We start from the raw sequence: 19,796 nt of genomic DNA, 5'->3' as shown, positions 1-19,796 counted from the left end.
GTACAAAATCCAGAATGTAAAGCCACCTCTGCTGTTCGCCATTTGGCTTGGTTGGTGTTTTAGTGTATTCATTTCACAGGCTCATTACTGCCCATTTTGGATTCCTTAATTGTTGCATTTAATGGAAACTAAATAAATCCATGAAGTAGAAAAGAAATGGGTACACTGACGAGGTGACATGAAGATGGGTGGGAGACAATTCAAATAAAACATTCACACCCGTATCCATCTCTTCAGCCAAACTGCCTACGTTTATCACCAATGTTGTATGGAAAGTGCTGGCAGTCTTACCAAGATGCAGCGTCCAGGTTCTAAGCTCCACATAGAGTTTTCTGTATTGATCTTATGTGTCAGCTTTCCATCCACAATGACTCGCTCACAACCTCCTTCCATTACAGCTACACGCAGACTGTTGCTTTGAATGTCAACAGAAACCTGTGTGTAAACACAAATGCAATTACAGCCTTTCTCATTTTCTAACCAGCATCACTTGTACACATCAATTCTACTTCCTAATTACCTTTTATGAGATTCAAAAAGATTTTCATAGTCTCGAAATACTTCAATGCAATTTCAAGTCTGTATTTAGCTTTCAGAATTTTGATCATCCCTGGCTTCTGCCAGGTTTTCAATCAATGACTAGATTTCTATGCTGAATCTGAGGGGATAAAACTGAGGGAGCAAAATGAAGTAATTCCTCTGACAAGCAGAATAGACGAATGCCAAATTTTAGAAAGTAAAGATTAGTCTCCAGCACCAAGTGCACAAAATGCCATGAAATGGATGTAATTATGTGTTATGCTTCGGAATGTATTGCCTGTTTGGTGAGTAGAAACAAGTTCAATAACAACCTTCAAAGAGAATTAGATAAACACGTGATCAGGGATCAAACTGCAGGGATTGGAAGAAAACCGCACAGGCAGTGAGCTTAATGAAAATACGTTGTTAAAGAGCCACTAAGCATCAGATACATCTTTTGGTGTCTTACAATGCATTCAGTCATCAGCCTTCTGCCCATCCTGCATCGGGAAGAGGCATATAGCTCAAAGTTTGGGAATATTTTGACTACAGCATTCAATGCAGAAGTTTGGACAGAACACAGCATAATGCCCTGTTGGTCGTGCAAATTTACACTTACCAAATGAATTACATTATCTTGCTTGGTGTTAAACTTCCACAGTGCTGTTGCAGCTGTACTCACCCAACTCTGCAGAGGCTATTCCAATACCTGCTTGACTTCACCTTGATGGGAGACTGGATTTGGGAACCAAGGAAGAAATACTGTCTGACAGCTGAGCTACAATATTTACTGCATGTGCCTGTTCCCATTCAGTTTTTGGGCAATGCAAACAAGGGGATTCAGTGATGGCAATGCTGTTGAATGCACATTGTCCTAGATGATGGTGAGACTGCATCTCAAGTTTGATGTATAGTCTTGTCTCCATATTTAAAAACGATAGACTGGCATTGGAGGCAATTCAAAAGACATGAATTGGGCAGATTCCTGGCACAAAAGGGTTAACTTATTGAGAACAGCTAATTATTACATTAGGTCTTTATTCAGGTGAGATAGAAGAATGAGAGATGATCTTCTTTAAACGTACAAGATTTTGAGGAGGTTTGACAGGGTAGATGTTAATATGATTCCACTAATGGAGGTCTCTCAAACTAGGGAACATAATTACAGAATACAGGGACAATGAATTAAAACAGATGTTGAGTCATTCAGCTGGACAGCATGGAAAACAGACCGTTGGGTCCCAACTCGCCCATGCTGACCAGATATCCCTCCCATTTGCCAGCATTTGGCCAATTTGCCTCTAAACCCTACCTATTCATATACCCATCCAGATGCTGTTTACATGTGTTGACTGTACTTCACCTCCTCATCTGGCAGCTCATTCCACACACACACACACACACCATCCTCTGCATGAAAATGTTGCCCCCGAGGTTTCTTTTAAACATTTCTCCTCGCACCATGAACTGATGCCGTCTAGTTTTGGACGCTTATACCATGGGAGTAAGACCTTGGGTATTCACCTTATCCGTGATTTTATAAACCTCTATAAGATCACCAGTCAGCCTCCGATGCTCTGGGGAAAAACAGTCCTAGCCTAAATAGCTTCTCCCTACAGCTCAAACCCTCCAATATCCTTGTACATCTTTCCTGAACCCTTACGAGTTTCACAACATCCTTCCCACGACAGGGAGAAGGGGATCGAACACAGTATTCCACAAGTAGCCTAACCAACACCCTGTACAGCCACAACATGACATCCAAATTGTATACTCAATGCACTTTCCAATAAAAGCAAGCATAGCAAACACCTTGTTCACTATCCTGTCAACCTGAAACTCCACTTTCAAGGAACTCTGAGCCTGAACTCCAAGGTCTCTTTCACATGTTCCTCGATACCACCCCCCCCCCCCACACCCCATCAGTTTGGACCTCCACTGTTGCCGTATTTCCACTATTCTTCCAGTCCAAAAATCTATGTCCTCACATTTGCCTCCACTGAAATCCGTTTGTCATTGTTTTGTCCGTTCAAAGAATCTATTAATATCTTTTTGTAATATCATACTTCTATCTACCCTATTACAATGTTACCCATCTTCCTGTCATCAGCAAATTTGATTGTGTCACTTTCTAATTCAAGTTGATCATAAATATAGTAAGTAGTTGAGGCCCAATAGATCCTCACGGGATACGATTAGCCATATCCAGCTAATCAAAGCATGTGTCTATTATCATTGCTCTCAGTCTCCCAACACACAGCCAATTTTCCAACCAGATTAATAATTTGCCTTTAATTCAATGAACATTAAGTGTAAGGGATTTCAATAAACACTCTATGCAAGTCCAGATTAAAAACTTCATTGATATTCCCCTCATGTATAACTTTAATCACCATCCAATAAAAAGATGTGAAAGGATTTCTATTCCCAAAAGGCAGGCAATTATGTCACTCATTGACTTGTACAGGGTTGATCACATAGTATTTACAGATAGGTAGATGTGTGAACTATCAAGGAGTTGATGGTGATATTGATTTGGGATGGAAAAGGACTTGAAGCCCGGCAATGATCAACCGTGATCTTTTTGAATAGTAGGGCGGGTGTGGGGACTGATGACCTATTCTTGCCCCTATTTCTTATGTTCTATGATGTTAAGGATTGAAACAGTGCACAGACTTGCTGGACATGTGTTACGTGTTCTGGCATTTTTAATTACTTTATCCCGCACCAACCCACTCTTATTGATGTGGTTTTAATGATGAACTTGCTAGAATTGATGGAGCCATTTTTAATGAAGTATGAGACCAAGGCTTTCTAGAGTGATCGCGGGAATTTCTTTTTATTGGGAGAGTTTTACAAGCAGGTGTCACTCAATTTTAGAAGCACTATCTTGCTTTCAGCTTCGAAACACCAGAAATACAACTTTTATGTACAGGGAAAAATTCCACATCTTGGAAACCTTTTTTAGTTGAAATTCACAGAAATCCTGGTTAAAGCAAGAAGGTGCAAACAGTTACTTTAGAGAAAGGAGTTCATTCTGCCAAGTTAGGAAACAAGTCAATTCAGGAGAAGGATTTGACTTGAAAAGGCTCAGAACAGAATGGCAGAGGGGCGATTCAAAGCTGAGAATATCCAACTTCCATTGTGTAAAAAACCAAAGATGCTATCAACCTCTCAAGACTGGAAATATAAGTCAACAGTTAAGTCAAACTGTTGTGATGCAGGAGTAAATTCTCACTTATGTTTGAGCACTGTACGGTGATGGGATAAACCCCATTGAAGAGAAACAAAACAAAAATAATCAATCAAGCCCGATTTCAGTCTGGGATCTGACTTGTTCAGTCATAACATAAGACAGGATCATAATATTAGGTTTTCTATTTTGGTACCGAGTCTCCTTCAGTCTTTTTTCTCCATCACAATTTTCTGCCTGTACCTTCTAAAGCAATGACCTTGTCTTAAATACAGCTTCTTTGGCTCCGCTAGGATATCTGTACCCCACCCAGTAACCTGTTCTTGTGTATAGCCAAAGGCTGACTATCATCACTGATTTCTTTTTCTGTCCGAGTTTGACACACGCTTACCAAAAGACGCTGTGAGATAGCATTCAACAGCAAAAGCTGTTAGGTGCACCAAACTGCTGCTGCAGCCAGGGTCAGAAATCAAACCTGGGACTTCACCAGGACAGTTTTGTGGTATACTGGTTCAAGTCATGATCAATTTATTCTTCAGCATGACACTCTTTCATTGTTTCAAGACAGAATTGTGAACTCTTAACCTGGAACACAATGAGGCTCGCTCATTTGAATAAGTTGCGTTCCATGCAGTAGATGGAATCTTACCTGTCTTCCTTTTACAATTGCCTTCGACACTGGCACCTTCACTTCCAGGTCAGTGTAATCCTGGGACCAAGTGTAGTTGTCCCTCACGGCTCCATTGTAACTGTCAGAATTTTCATCACATTTCCTGCAAATAAACCAAGTCAGCACAGGAAACGTGTTATTCCTGTAGTTGTATGACAACAACACTGCAGACAGTGACTTTCCTACTCGCCAACACCGAGGTCAACAACATTCTTCACACAAGAACAGAGCAACGTGTACCCAACCATTAATGAAAAACCCAATGCAAAATTTGCCATTTCTTTTCAATTCCATGTCCAAAATGGTACAAACTCTAAGATAATTTCATGACATGGACTCACACCAATTAAATGTTACATCAGTATCAACCAATCACAATCTACGGATCACTTCAGCTGGACATAAATTAAACCCAGCTTGATGAAGCTTCAGAATAGTCTAACTTACAGCAATTCTCCATTTGTGTTTTATTTTATATTTGTGACGTAGATCACCCTTGACCCAGCCAAAGGAACTTCACAACTTATTCAGTTCCATGAGGTACCTTAATCAATAACTCAGCCAGTTTGGAAGCGGTTTTGGTGGTGAAAAAAATGTGCAGTGGTTGGCTCAATTTTCACTCAGGCAGTTTCATCATTGGGATACGCTGTACACTTATCTACAGCAAGAGGACTAGATGCCTTCTTCTTTATTCATGAAATAACAAAAATCTTCAATTCAGGAACAAGACCGGTTGCTGCGGGCATTTAGCAGGGAGGGGTCCAACAAACAAATCTGTATCATTTTAAATGTTTCTCATGTTTCAAGAATGCATTTTAATTTTTGGCTTTTAATGCAAGTCAGGCATCCAGTGTACTAAGTCAGTAAATGCACATTTTTTTAAACAGGGGCAGAAATATCCTGCTGTCTTTGGGATTCCATTCTATAAAGTTCTATCAACATGGGGTGCACTGTTGCACGAGTCCCATTCCTCCACAGGGCACATAACATCAAAAAGACTTTCCCTGGTTGCTATCAAGGCCAAATAAATACTTATAAATAAATAAATCCAAATCAGGTTTTCAGTGAAAAGATCAACTGATCAGACTTCTTTGATAAGGCAGTTATTGGTTTCCTATCAAAACTAAAATGTAATCAAAGTCCAAGAATTTCTTTGCACAAACAATTGGTAACAAGTACTAACATTTATCAGTCCAACCACAACACACGCACATTTTAGGAGAGAAAACAACAGGACTTATTTCTGCAGAGGTTCACAATCGCAAAGAAAACTCTGGCCATGACACGCAAAAAGGGTAAAGGCATCCAACGTATCAAAGTCCGTCACCTTGATTTCTGGCACTTTGTCAAAACATGAGTAGTACACAGTAATCTCTGGATTCTTTGCGCACACAGTTTCTCCAGCAAGTACACTATGGAGAAGTTGCTTTATTCACAGCAAGAAGCACATTTCACTCTAACCTCAGCACGACAGTTATTATCGGAAATGCAAGAAAAGAGTTGTGCAGTCCTTTCTCACAGGCTTCTTGTGGCCCAGCTAATTCTTGAATGCTTTGATGTGAAACAGCCCCTGCAGAGTCCAGGCATGATTTTAAGGAAGGCTCCTTTTAAACAAATCTCACTTCCACAGAGGCCTTTCAACAATCTATTTTCAAGAACTTGCCCCAAATATTTCTATAAAAGTTTAAATAAATTCATTTTTCCATATTCCTTCAAATCTTAAATCCTCCAAAAATTGAATGTTGCGCAATCTGGTCACAAAAGAAATCTGGAATGATTTCCTTTGCTGTTTACCTTATTTTAAATTGCTTTCTTCTTGCATAGCCATTTCTCATTCTCTGAGGCCATCCTCAGCATAGACAATTAAAACAATGAACAGTGTTATGTTATTTGTTCGCCTTCCTGAACGAAGCATAAACTGATGGCAATACCATGAAGGACACATTGCACTCCAACCAACAATTTCAAGGAATTAATTAATTTTCTTGTTGGAATTTGAATGGACTGCAATCAATGAGTGTAAGAAATTGGAGGACTGTCAAGCATTTTTTGGTCTCAAATTTAAGATGCAGCCACGTGCTTTACAGAAGAAAGCAGAGAACTAGATCACAACTAACAAAATCAACTCATCTTTCTTGGACTTTTGAGAATGACTTGGGTTGGAAAATAGTGAATTTTGTGGGTCACTGCAAGACTCTGCTCTGCTGAAAATGAGTGACATAATCAAACAACAGGTAACGGAGCTCAACACTAAGACCATGGTTCTTTCGGAAAAGAACTCTTGATCTTGTATCATCCAGTTTCCTGTTTGAACACAGTAATTTTCATCCAGAGGCAGGGATCAAAGTAGTTAAATGATCACAGACGCATAAAAGCCGCAATGTCACTGTGGAGAAGTGCCGGTGTTGGACTAGGACAGACAAAGTGAGAAATCACAAGAAGTCAGGTTATAATCTACCAGGTATATTTGAAATCACAAGCTTTCGGAGTGCAGCCCCTTAGGTACAGGAATTAGTTTAACCCCCAGATAGACTGCAATGTATGGTTTTGGTCTCGCAATAGACGTTACTGCAACAGTGCAAGTGAAGTTCGCCAAACTTACTCAGAGAATGGTGGGACTGTCCTAAGAGGAGAGATTAGGCCAACTGAACCTGCACTCTCAGGAACTTCAAAGAATGATAGGTGATTGCAGTGAAACTTTAAAAATATTTCTAAGCACAGACAGGGTATATGTGGGCAAAATGCTTCCCCTGACTGGGAAGACAAGAACCAGGGACACAAGTGAAAAAGTCAGAGGGAAGCCACTGAGGTGTGAGATGAGGATTCCTATTTTTTAAAAAGCAAAAGATTGCGAACCTTTGGAATACTCAATCACAGAGTGCTGTGGAAGTCTAGCCATGACATTCAGCGTTGCAGGGACGGAGTAGGTAAATTCCATTGGAACGTTTGGTCAGCCCATGAGCTCAACAGCCAACTCATGTTCATAAATGTCAAGGGCTCACATACTACTCATTAAGTGTGTGGTAACCAGAAGTGGAAGCAAGATGTGGCCTGACAAGGGTTTTGTGCAGATTCAGCCGAACATAAGAACATAAGAAATAGAAGGACTCAGCCATCGTGTCCATTGATCCTACTCTGCCATTCAATGAAACCATGCCTGATCTTTTCATCGAATCGACTTCACTTAACTGACCATAACACTTGATTCCTTTACTGTTCAAAAAATGTTTCCATCTTTGCCTTAAAAACACTCAATGACATATTCCCTGCGCAGTGAAGCATTTGAGACTTCGAAATATCTATTTATGAAGTCCAAAACCCCATGCATTTATTTAAGCACGCTCTCAATACATGTTGCTACCTGCTGAAATCTATGCACACGCACTCCTATTGCCCTTCTGCTCCTGTACACTATTTCGAATGATGGGATTGCCTCCTGTCCCTTCTAACAAAAGCCATTTTGTCAAACCCTTCTCTCAATTTTGCCAGTGTCTGCTCATACTACTAGCCTGTCATGTGGCAGGCAATTAGTGCTGTCCTCACTGTTTGAAATTCCTGCAGTATGATATCATTGCCAAAACTTGAAATTATACTCTGAATTCCAACATCCATGTCATTGTATGTCGACAAACAGTAACCATAGCACTTCATGAGCATGACAGTTTAGCAGTCTCCATTACATACAATCATCATTTTTTCATTGATTCCTCCAGATCACAAATTCTTTTGCTAAAATACTGTGAGCTTGCTTACCCATCTTCAAACACATGTGCAAATCATATATTCAAATAGGAAATGATTCATTGAGATAGTAACAATGAGGAGACGCAATATAATGTGGAGGGTAAAATTCTCAGGGGCTGCATGAGCAAACAGGCCAACAAGTTCTATGCACTTCTTTTCTGCAGAAGACGGCAGCCTCACTTCAAAAATTAGTCAAACCAAAAGTCATATGACAGAATTAGGCCATTCGGCCCATCATGCGAACTTCACAATTTGATCATGACTGATACGTTTCTCAAATCCATTCTCCTGCTTCCACCACCAATCCCCCGGCACTCAATACCCTTACCAATCAAGAATCGGTCGAATTGCCTGAAATACACTCAATGACCTGGCCCCCACAGCCCTCTGCAGCAGCGAGTTCAGTTCCATACATTAACCACCCTCAGCTTGGAGATATTCATCCTCATCTCAGTTCTAAAGGGTCATCAATTCATTCTGAGGCAGTGTCCTTGGGTCTTGGTCTTTCTGATGCATGAAAATATCTTCCTCAATCAAGGTTTCTCAGTGTTCTCTAAGCTTCAGTCAGATCCCACCTCATCCTTCAAAGTCCACAGACGGCAGACCCAGAATCCGCAAACGTTCATCATACAACAAGCCCTTCACCCCAGAAACATTCTTATCTATCTCCTCTGGATCCCCTCCAATGCCAGCATACATTCTTCCTTAAATACAGGGCCCCAAAACTCTGCACAATATTCTAAAATAGAGATACAAGGTGTAGAGCTGGATGAATACAGCAAGCCAAGCAGCATCACAAGAGCAGGAAAGCTGACATTTCGGGCCTAGACCCTTCTTATATTCCAAACACTGTCTGATCAGAGCCTTACAGTCTCAGCAGTAGCATTCTGTTCTTGTATTCTCATCCTCTTGAAATGAATGCTAACACTACATTTGCCTTCCTTACTGCCAACTGCCACTGCATGCTAGCCTAAAGAGAATCCTGAACTTGGACTCCCAAGTCCCTTTGTGTTTCATACTTCTGAAGCCTGTTCCCAATTTAGAAAATAATTTAGGCCTCTGTTCTTCCAACTGGAGTGCATAACTTCACACTTCACCACATTCTGTTCAATCTTCCACTCCTTCGCTCAGTCTGTCCAAACCTCCTGCAGCGTTTCAGCTTCCTGACAAAACCTGTCCCTCCAGCTATCTTTGTGTTGTCTTCAAACTTAGCGACAATGCCCTCAGTTCCTTTGTCCTGATTGTTAATATATAAAGTGAATTCTTGTGCTCCCAACATGAGAACTAGAGAACTCTACTATCACAAGCTGCCATCCTGAAACAGACCCCTTTATCCCCACTGTCTGCCTTCTGCCAGACAGCCAGTGCTGCATCCATGCCAGTACGTTATCCTAACACCATGCACACGTATCGTATTCAGCAGCAGCCTGTGCACACTTTGTCAGAGGCTTTCTGGAAATCCCAATAAACAATATGCACTGGCTCTCTTTTGTCTAACCAGCTCATTACCACTCAAAGAATTTGTCAGACATGACATCCTTTTGACAAAGGTGTACTGACTCAGCCCTATTTCACCTTGCACTTCAAAGTAGTCCATAATCTTATCCTTCATAGCAAGCTTTAAAATACTACCAACGATCAAGGCCAGGCAAACCCTCCTCTTCCTCCATTCTTTCTTAAAACTGGGTATTACATTTGTCATTTTCCAGTACCTTGGGAACCTGCCTGCCTGCAGTGATTGCTGAAAACTCACCACCAATGCCTCTACAATTCCTCTGCTATCGCCTTCAGGACTTTGAGGTGTATTCCCTTTGGTCTGTGAGATTTATCCATCTTCAGCTACCACAGTACTTCTCACTAAAGATGACCAATGCACTCATCTCTGCCTCTGACTCTTCAAGTTCTGTTATGCTGGTTCCTTCCACAGTGAAAACTGATGCCAAGTACCTCATCAGTTCCTCCACCATTTCTTTGATCTGAGTCCTTTTCCTGCCTCATTTTTCAATGGTCCAATCTGCCTGTTTGCTTTTCTAACTTTTTTAGGCATCTTTATAAAAACTCTCACAATCTTCTTTAGTATCAGTAGCTCTCTTAGTTTCATATTTCACTTTCACCCTCCTGATTGCTGATTTTGAAAAACTTCCCCATCCTCTGGCTTCACCACATTGAACGCTTTCTTTTTTGCTTTTATGGTGTCCCTAACTTCCTTTGCCAGCCATGGTTGCCTCATCCTCCCCCTTAGCACATTTCTTCTTCCTTGGGATGAATTTCTGCTGTGTCCTCCAAATTACCACCACAGGAATTTCTGCTTGGCTTGCCTTCTAATCAATTCTACCCTGCTCCTCCCTCGTGCTTTTGTGGTTTTCTTTACTCTACTGTAATACTGTTACATCTGATGCCACCTTTTCTGTCACAAACTGCAGGGTGAATTCTACAATATTGTGGTCACTGTACCCCAGCAGTTCCTTTACCTCAAGCTGCTTAATCCAGTCTGCCTCATCATATCACCAAATCCAGAACTACCTATTCCCAAGTGAGCTCCAACTCAAGCTGTTGAAAAAGCACCATCTCCTAGACATTCCACGAATTCCTTGTCTTGATATCTGCTTCTCACCTGATTTTCCCAGTCCACCTGCATCTTGAGGATCTCCACGTATTGTGCAACACTGCCCTTCTTACATGCTTTTTCTGTCTCCTAATGTATTTTCTTCCCCACATCCTGACGAGTCTTCGCAGGCCTGTGCACTGCTTCCAGGAGGATCTTCTTTTCCTTTGGGGTCCCTCAACTCAGTCAAACAGATTCTACAACTTCCAGCACTACGTGACTTTATTTCATTCTTACGGAAGATACAACCCTGCCCCTTCAACCTGTTGACCTGGCTTTTCGACAGGATGTGTATCCTTGGATATTTACTTACCGGTCCTGATTACCTTGCAGCCACATCTCTGTGATACCCACAACATCGTTCCTGACAATTTCGAACTGCGCTACAGGCTCATTGACCTTGTTTCATATACTGTGTCCAGTTAAGTACAGCACCCTCAGTACTGCATTGACAAGTTGTCCCCCCCTCACCATCTCTTAGTTGTCTCATCACCAGCTGTACCTGCAGTTAGATTGGTGACCCTTTCCACACTGTAAGGTACAGAGAAATGAAGTCAAGATTTATCAGTCGGGGCCTTGAACACAAAAACATGGACATGAGACAAAAATCTATACAACACTGATGACAGTGCTATGTCCAGTTCAGGGCACCAAACTGTCATTAAGTAAAGGCAACACAGAGGATGCAGAAAAAAAAATCACACAAATCAGTTCAGGGACGAGGAGCACACATGAAACACGTGGGATGGAGATGATGGGTTTGGTCTCTTTGGAGAAGTGAAAATTAAGAAGGTTAAAAGGTGTTCAAAACCATAGAGGGATCCAGACAGAGTTGACAGACAGAAACTGCTTTGATTTTCAGCAAGATTTTAAAAGTAGGAAATGTTGATTTAAGCTAAGTGGCAAAAGGCTGAAGGACAATATGAGCCTAGTAATTTTGTGACACAAAGATGTGGAATGCACTACCTGAGTGAATGCTTGAAGCAGATTCAACTCAAGTTTTCAAAAATCAGTTATCTTGAGAAAATATAATTTCAGGGTACAAAGTAAAACCAGACAGGTGGGTATCTGGGTTACTTTGGCAGACAGCCAGTACAGATATAACTGGCCACATGACTGCTTTCTGCGCTGCTGCAACCACTTGTACAATTCAATAATTCTCCGCTCGCTCTGAAAAACTTTACCATTTACTTTACATTGTTACTTCTCATTGTTCCTTCCAAAATGCATCCAATTGTCTGATTTTAAAATTCTGTTCACGAGTTATTTAAGTTGCAACACCGGGGAACAGAGACAGCCAAGTACCAACACTAGATATGAAGCAGTCAGACAGTGAGTCAAACCCTGTGACAAATAATATCTGCAATGCAGTAGAGAATCTGTCACATTGACTTCGCACAGTGTGGTGACACTTGAGTGAAACAAGCAAAGACACCAATTCATTTCGGATCTCCTGCAAAAGACTACGGCTATTACCAATACCCTTAAAGCCTCTACAAAGACAGATACTGCTTCCTTTCTTTTCCATTTTATCTTAGAATAAATGTGCACACATACTTGATTGGCTCAGAGTCCTCCTCTTTCGCAACTGGTGCTGCAGCAGCGCCCTCTTGCGGTGGATCACTCATGGTGGGTTGCTGCAAACCTGCAGGCATCTTCTGATCACTCTGGATGTGCTTAGTGTTCTGTTCGTCCGACTCTGTTGCTTCTGCTTCAGGTTGTTCCTCTGCTGTTGACTCAACCTCGACCTCCTGGCCAGGAAGTGGAACACATGGTTTGTCCTCTTCCACATTCCTGCTCTTCAGTTTCCGCTCCAGCTCTTTCAGCCGTCTCTCATGATCTTGAATAGAATAATGTTCAAACTTTTTGAAAGCCTTGAAAACAAGATGAAGCACTCATGAAAACATGTGACTGCATCTGTCCCACTTGTACACAGATTATAGCCACAAGACCTCACGTTACATAAAGCTATTCAAGGACAGGGTGCTTACAGATCAGTCACAGTTCCACTAAACTGCAAAGCAGGCAAGGAGAGATAAACAGATATGAAGAGACACCTTTTACTATAATCCTAAAAGAACATGCACCTGGGAGACCGATAAAATCATGAATTATATAAATAAGGTGAATAGCCAAGTTTTTTTTCCACTGTGGGTAGGAAAATTCAAAATTACAGCGCTTAATTTTAAAGTGACAGGATTTTTAAAGTGACTGAACAGGAACCCAATGGGCAACCTTTTCAGAGAAGGCTGTTCGTACATGGACTGAAGGGTCAGAACAGCTGGTAGATGAAGGTACAGGTGTAACATTTAAAAGACATTTGGACAGGTACATGGAGAGAAAATGTTAAGAGGGATAGGGGCCAAATGCAGGCACCTGGAATTAATTTAACGCGGTAACCTTGGTCGGCATGAACAAGTTGGACAGAAGGGTCTGTTTCTGTTCTGTATGACCCTAAACAATTTAAAAGCTTTTGGTTGCAGTGGGGTTAAGGAATATTGTGCTAGAACACTGCCATTTCCCTTGTAGAAGCTATGACAAGACTGAGACATTTCAAGTGTCCGCCAATTCACACCCAATTCAGAGGGAATTTAAGAATTCTAAATTCAAATCCTTCATAGTATAGGACTACAAAGAACTTTCATTTCGTAAAGCATCTTGATCAAAACATCAACAGGATCCAAGATAGGATCACGTACATATTACAAATGTAAAATACTGCAGATGCTGAAAATCTAAAGCAGCAATCGAAAACGGTAGAAATTCTCAGCAGCATCTGACATCTGTGGAGAAAGAAAGAGTTCACATTTCAGGTGGGCAATATTTTACTAGATCTGTGCTTCTCAGTGTTTGTGTTTTTTTTGTTTTACTTATGATTCAATAATGGGGCAGACGACTGACAACTTGGCCAAGAACAGGAGACTTTATGGAGAATCTTTGAAGTGTTTATATCAAGAGGAAAGGCATTGAAGGGAAGCAAAAGGAAAAAAAAACTCTCCAGCTCGTTGCTCAGGCCTCATCTACAACTGACAGACTGATTAAAATTAGGAAATGCAAATTGCAGCAGTACAAAGTTCTTCGGCAGATTTACAGCTGGAAGAAGAAACAGAGATGGGGTGGTATGTTTTGGGGGTGAGATCTGAAAACAAACATGGATATTTTTAAATTAACATGCTGCCAGACCAAGAGTCTGTGAGGTCACATGTTGGTGCAATGGAGGTGTGTTCATTAGTGTGTGTGTCAGATAATGGCTTTTGACGGGGCCAATTTGCTATTGAAGATCCAAATTCAAGTTTACGAAGAACAGTTAACTCTTCTTACTACATTCTTCTGTACAGGGGTCTGTCAAGAGCCAAAGTGTATGAATTGAAATGTACTATTGGGAAATAAAACAAAAACATTAGCTTCAAAATAGTGATGCTGCCAAATGAAAAACATTCATCTCATATTTCCATAACACAAAATTCAGGTGTCAGGTGACTGTGAAAGAAACATTATAAATTCAACTGTTCGTTTCTTCTGAAGGCGAATTCTTTTGATAAGCAAGTCCCAACAAATTAAGCACATCTACACTCGAAGGCAATTCAAGTTACCTTCGATGTTCAGAAACTTTTTCCAAAAGCAAGTGACCTGCTCTTGTTTAAATTGTGAGCCATCAACTATAATGGATTCATTCTATTTCTATAACTTTCAAGTTGAAAAGCTGCTCAGATGGCACAAAGGTTCACTTAACTGCGCATTTGACAGTGCACCCTGGTCAGGAATCACAAGCTCAGTCCAACAATCCAAGTTTCTCAATTCAAAGGTGGGGAAAGCAAGTCAGAGGGCTCCAAAAAATTGCACTCAAATTTCTATCTTTATTGCAACAGTATCTCTTTCAATACCAGACCTTTTTTCCAATAGTTCAACAGAAGCAGAATGCCTTCCTCTTGAAAAGGTGACACAAATCTGACAGAAGAACAGGAGGAAGCCATTGAGCCTGTTCTACCATTCAAAGAAATATTGACTGATTTGTTGCTTGACTTCATATGCCTGCGTTAGGCACATATCCCTCCGTATATTTGCTTCACAAAAATGTTGCTGTAAAATCAACAAAAACAGGTCCTGCATCCATTGTCTCTGGTGGAAGAGTTCCAAACACATCCTAGCCTTTGCATATACAAATGCTTCCAAACATCTCTCCCCAATGATCCGGTCTAAATTCTCAGACTACGGCACTCTATTCCTGGAATCCCCAAACAGTGGAAAGCGTTTACATTAATCTAGCCTTGCGTTTCCTGTTAAAACACTGAAGAAGAGTCACTGGGCTTGAAACGTTAAGTCCGCTTTCTCTCCACAGACTCTGCCAGACCTGCTCAGTTTCTCAAGCAATTTGTTTTTGTTTGAGAGAGAAATATAGTTAGATAGTCAAAGGGGTTGTTGATAGTCGTGAGCAAACGCGAGGTCTTGCACTTTGGAAAAAAGAATACAGACATGGGCTGTTTTCTAAATGGTGAGAAAAGTCATAAAGCTGTAGTACAAAGGGATCTGGGAGTGTTAGTCCAGGATTCTCTAAAGGTTAACTTGCAGGTAGAGTCTGTGATTAAGAAAGTGAATGTAATGTTGTCATTCATCTCAAGAGGGTTGGAATATAAAAGCATCGATGTGCTTCTGAGACTTTATAAGGCTTTAGTTAGGCACTATTTAGAAAATGGTGTCCGATTTTGGGCCCCACACCTCAGGAAGGACATACTGGCCCTGGAGCGTGTCCAGCGGAGATTCACACTGATGATCCCTGGAATGGTAGTTTTAACATATGATGAACAGCTAAGGATCCTGGAATTGTACTCATTAGGGTTGAGAAGGTTGAGGGGAGATCTAATAGAAACTTACAAGATAATGTATGGCTTAGTAGGGGTGGACGCTAAGAGGTCGTTTCCGTTAGGCGGAGAGACTAGGACCCATGGGCACAGCCTTAGATTTAGAGGGGGTAAATTTAGAATGGAAATGAGGAGACATTTCTTCAGCCAGAGTGTGGTGGGCCTGTGGAATTCATTGCCACGGAGCGCAGTGGAGGCCTGGCTGTTAAATGTCTTCAAGACAGAGATTGATAAATTTGTGATCTCGCAAGGAATTAAGGGCTACGGGGAGAGTGCAGGGAAGTGAAGTTGAAATGCCCATCAGCCATGATTAAATGGCTGGAGTGGACTCGATGGGCCGAATGGCCTTACTTCCACTCCTATGTCTTATGGTCTTATAGTAAGCGAGGGAAGTGGAAAAGCTGATAAGGAGGAAAATGAGTAGGTAAAGATGGATTGGGTGCACTGAAAGCGACTGCACCCAAAACATAAAGTCAACTTTCTCTTTTGACATGGAAATCTGCTTTTATTCCAGATATTGGTGGCTAGTCTATCCCCAGACATGGAAACAGGGGTGACGAGGAAGGGAAGGCAGGAGTCAGAGAGAGACCAAGTGAAGATGGGAGTAAGGTGGAAACTGGAAGCCAAACTGATCATTTTTTTCTAATTCTGGGAGAAAGAGGGATGCAGCGCCAATGATGTACGGGCCATGTACGAGAGAAAATGTTGTGGGTGGGGTCCCCAATTCAGACACGAAAAATTATGTTCCAAGTAACCAACAAAGAGACAGGCATCACTGGGGCCCAAGCACGTACCCACAGCCATACTTTTGATCTGAAAAAAGAGACAGGAATTTAAGTAAGTGTTGTTTGAAGCCAGGATGAACTCAATCAGGTGGAGGAGGGTGGTGATGGAAGATGGGAATGGTTCAGCGCCTCCATAAAGAAGCAGAAAGCCCGAAGACAATCTGATCATGAATGAACATGTGAAGGGATTGCATGTCCACGGTCAAGAGGATGCCACTGTTGCCGGCAAAACGGAAATTCTAAAACAGACAGAAAGCATCAGAACAATCCAAGTGAAAGGACTGGACAAGGGCAAAAAAAGTGAGTCAAAAGCATGAAGACATTAAGTTCCATCGGGCAACAGCCAGCAGAAACATCATGTTTGTGGACTTTGGGAAGAAACTGGAAGTGGGCCGTGTGGGATTGGAAGACTGTGAGCTTGAAGGCAATGCAGACTGTGCAATGCCCTCCCGACAATGACTCACTTCGCAGCTCCACACGTATCATGTCCATCGATCAAAATAACTTACCAGCAGATTCACTGTTGTCATTAACTGACCAGTTGAGATGTTGAAAAACTAATTCTCATTGTTATAGACGTTGTATCCCTGTCACTCTTTGAGAAATGGGCACGAAGCCGAACACCACATTTTGAAAAGCAATTGTGGGCACACTCAGGTCTCATAAAATACACCTGCATCTTAACAATCCAAAGGAAAAACAGAAAATTTTGGACAAACTCAGCAGGTCTGGCAGCGAATGCACAGAGGGAGAATGAACTTTGAGTGTGACAGTTCTGAACGACTCAAGTCAAAGAAAAAAAACATTAAAAAACTTTTTCTCTCTCTCAACCAACGTTGCCAGACCTGCTGAATTTTTCCTGCAATTTAAGTTTTCATTTCAGATTTTCAACATCCACACTATTTTGCTTTTAACAAGCAAGCTGTGCTGCTGTTCACGTTTCATTCTGTCCATGAACTAATTACAGCATTAGATCAGCATTACTCCTGAAAGTCACTTTTTTCTGGCATCTCACAATGAAATTCTTCTGAACTCAACCACTTTTGAACAAGTTATCAAAAAGTCACTCAACTGGTTACTGTGTGCAGTTCTGTGCTCCTCACCGCGGAGCACTATTTACTTAGATTCTCTGTCCATTTGTGTTGATTCTGTAAATAATTTTAAAAGTGCAAATCCCAGGAAGGTCAAAGGTCATCCAGTCAGGGCTGACTGAGCTGGTATTGGCACAAGGCCAGGATGGTCAACTGAATTGGCTGAAGCCATTGAGTTCTGGTATGGTGCCTTTAACTTGGTGGAGTATCCCAAGCTCTTTCACGAGCAATTTCAGCTTCATCTGACACCAAGTCACATGACAAGTCATAGAATCCTTACAGTGTGCAAACAGGCCATTCAGCCCAATAAGTCCACACTGAACCTCCGAAGAGCATCCTACCCAGACCCAAACCCCTACCCAATCCATGGAACCCTCTGTTTTCTCTGGCTAATGCACTGAACCTACACATCCCGTAACAGAACGGACAATTTAACATAGCCAACCCACAAAACTTGAGGACCTTTGGAGTCTGGGAGGAAACCCACACAGACAGTCACCTCAGGGTGGAATTAAGCTTAGGTCCCTGGCACGGTGAGGCAATGGTGCAAACCACTGAGCCACCCATGATCTTGATTAAGATAAGTAGATTTTAAGCTGTTACTGAACGAGGAAAAAAAACAAGATTGCGAGTCAGAGACACTAGGATCCCAACTCAATACACTTCAGTGCTTCAGGTCCACATGACTGAAGACACATGGGCATGACTAGAACTAAAATCAGACATGCAAGAACCAGAATTAGAGTGAAACAGAAAACCCCTGGAGAATTGGACTGGGGTACATTTGATTGAAGGAGAAGCAAAGATCTGTTCTGGAGTCTGAAAACCGCAATCGAGGTGTCGTTGGACAGGGCGTGCGCACCTGAAGTTGGGTGGTTACCGTTCTGTACTCCCCTCCCAAGCTGAGCACTCCAACCTCCACTGCCACTATTCCTCTAGCCACCTGTAAACCTCCTGCAACAATGCACCCGCTTGTTCTTGACCCTTGGGCTGAGGCCAGCAGGTGCTCCTTAGCCACCCAGTCAATGCCCCTCACCACTGCAGCAAATGGCACTTGAACTCAGATGTTTTGGCAGGGACACAATCAACATGCCACAAAACCCCGAATAATGGAACTTAAGGAAGATGACAGCTGGTGCTCTGAAGCAACTAAGTTCAAAGGGGCAAAAGGAACCAAAAACAAAAATGCATGTGAGGGAGAGTTGCTGAGAGGGTGGCTTTTCGACCAGAACACACTTTCAGATTTGACACTGGGCTGTCTTGGTCCACAACTGGAAAGCCTGGGGTTTGATTTTGAGCAGGAGACGGAGAGGGTCGGGAGGGAGGCGACAGAGGAAGCGAACCGGTGCCTTGGCGGCGGCGGGGGCCTCCTCGGTCCGCGGGCACTCACCCTCAGGGCCAGCTTCTCGGCCACTCCGGGTGGGAACCCCAGCCTGTCCTCCTTCAGCGCCATCACTCGGAAAAAGTCGGTCTTCCTGTAGAGGAAGCCGAAGAAAACTTCCAGAAAGTTCTCGATCTTGCCCACATGCTGCAGGATGCCCAGCAGCGCCTGGTCGTACATCTCGGTCACCTCGGGAGGGCCGTCCATGGCCGCCTCGTCCCTTATCCTCCTGGACTCCCGCGGTCTCCCTGGGCACTCGACAATAATCTCGATCCTTTTGTTTTCTTCCTTGGTTTTAGTTTTCTTCCCCCGTTCCTTTCGCGTCTCTCTCCTCCCAACCGCTCGCCCGAGGGACTTCCGGCGGAACCGGTCCGTCACCCACAATCATCCCCCGCCCCGGCACCGCGTTTCCCCGTCTCTAACCTTCCCCCGCTCACAACGCCAACGCGACTGGAGACAAGAGGTGCAGCTGGTGTCTGGAGGGTATCAGGTGATGAAGGCAGGTTCAAATGGTTGCATTCAAAAAGGAATTAGTTGGATTTTATAGGAACCCGTTCGGGGAAGTTTGAACGCTCATCTGAAACAAGTGGGATTTGAACGCAGACCTCCTGAGTCGGAGGAGAGACACAAACAATGCCTCTTGTTCCTCGGGAAGCTAAGGAAATTCACTACGCCCATAACAAACCCTCAACCACTTTTACAGATGCACCATAGTTACCATCCTGTCTGGATGCATCACGGCTTGGTATGGCAACTGCTCTGCTCAGGACCGTAAGAAACTACACTGTGCACAGTCCAGACCATCATGCAAGCCAACTTTCAATCCATTGACTTCAAATACACTTCAAGATGCCACAGATATGCAGCGAAGATGACCAAAGAGCCCTCCCACACTCAGGCAGTAGATACAAAAGCTTAACCAAAAATCCCAACAGGTTCAAGAACAGAG

At 42.5% G+C, this 19,796-nt stretch overlaps 1 protein-coding gene across 1 annotated transcript in view; it reads right to left on the bottom strand.

Annotated features, from left to right (window-relative positions):
* nudcd3 (NudC domain containing 3) overlaps positions 1-19,215 on the bottom strand; it is a 46,338-nt gene extending 27,123 nt beyond the window's left edge. Inside the window, exons 1-4 of the mRNA XM_048522999.2 lie at positions 18,857-19,215; positions 12,289-12,605; positions 4,362-4,485; positions 292-435 (exon numbers count right to left, since the gene is read on the bottom strand). Of these exons, the coding sequence (XP_048378956.1) occupies positions 292-435; positions 4,362-4,485; positions 12,289-12,605; positions 18,857-19,054 (783 nt within the window). The 5' untranslated portion in view covers positions 19,055-19,215. The remainder of the gene's footprint in view (positions 1-291; positions 436-4,361; positions 4,486-12,288; positions 12,606-18,856) is intronic.
* Between the last annotated feature and the right edge of the window lie 581 nt (positions 19,216-19,796).

Source organism: Stegostoma tigrinum, chromosome 40, assembly GCF_030684315.1.
Source record: "Stegostoma tigrinum isolate sSteTig4 chromosome 40, sSteTig4.hap1, whole genome shotgun sequence".
Classification (NCBI taxonomy): Eukaryota; Metazoa; Chordata; class Chondrichthyes; order Orectolobiformes; family Stegostomatidae; genus Stegostoma; species Stegostoma tigrinum.
This window is presented reverse-complemented; position numbering and strand designations above follow the sequence as displayed.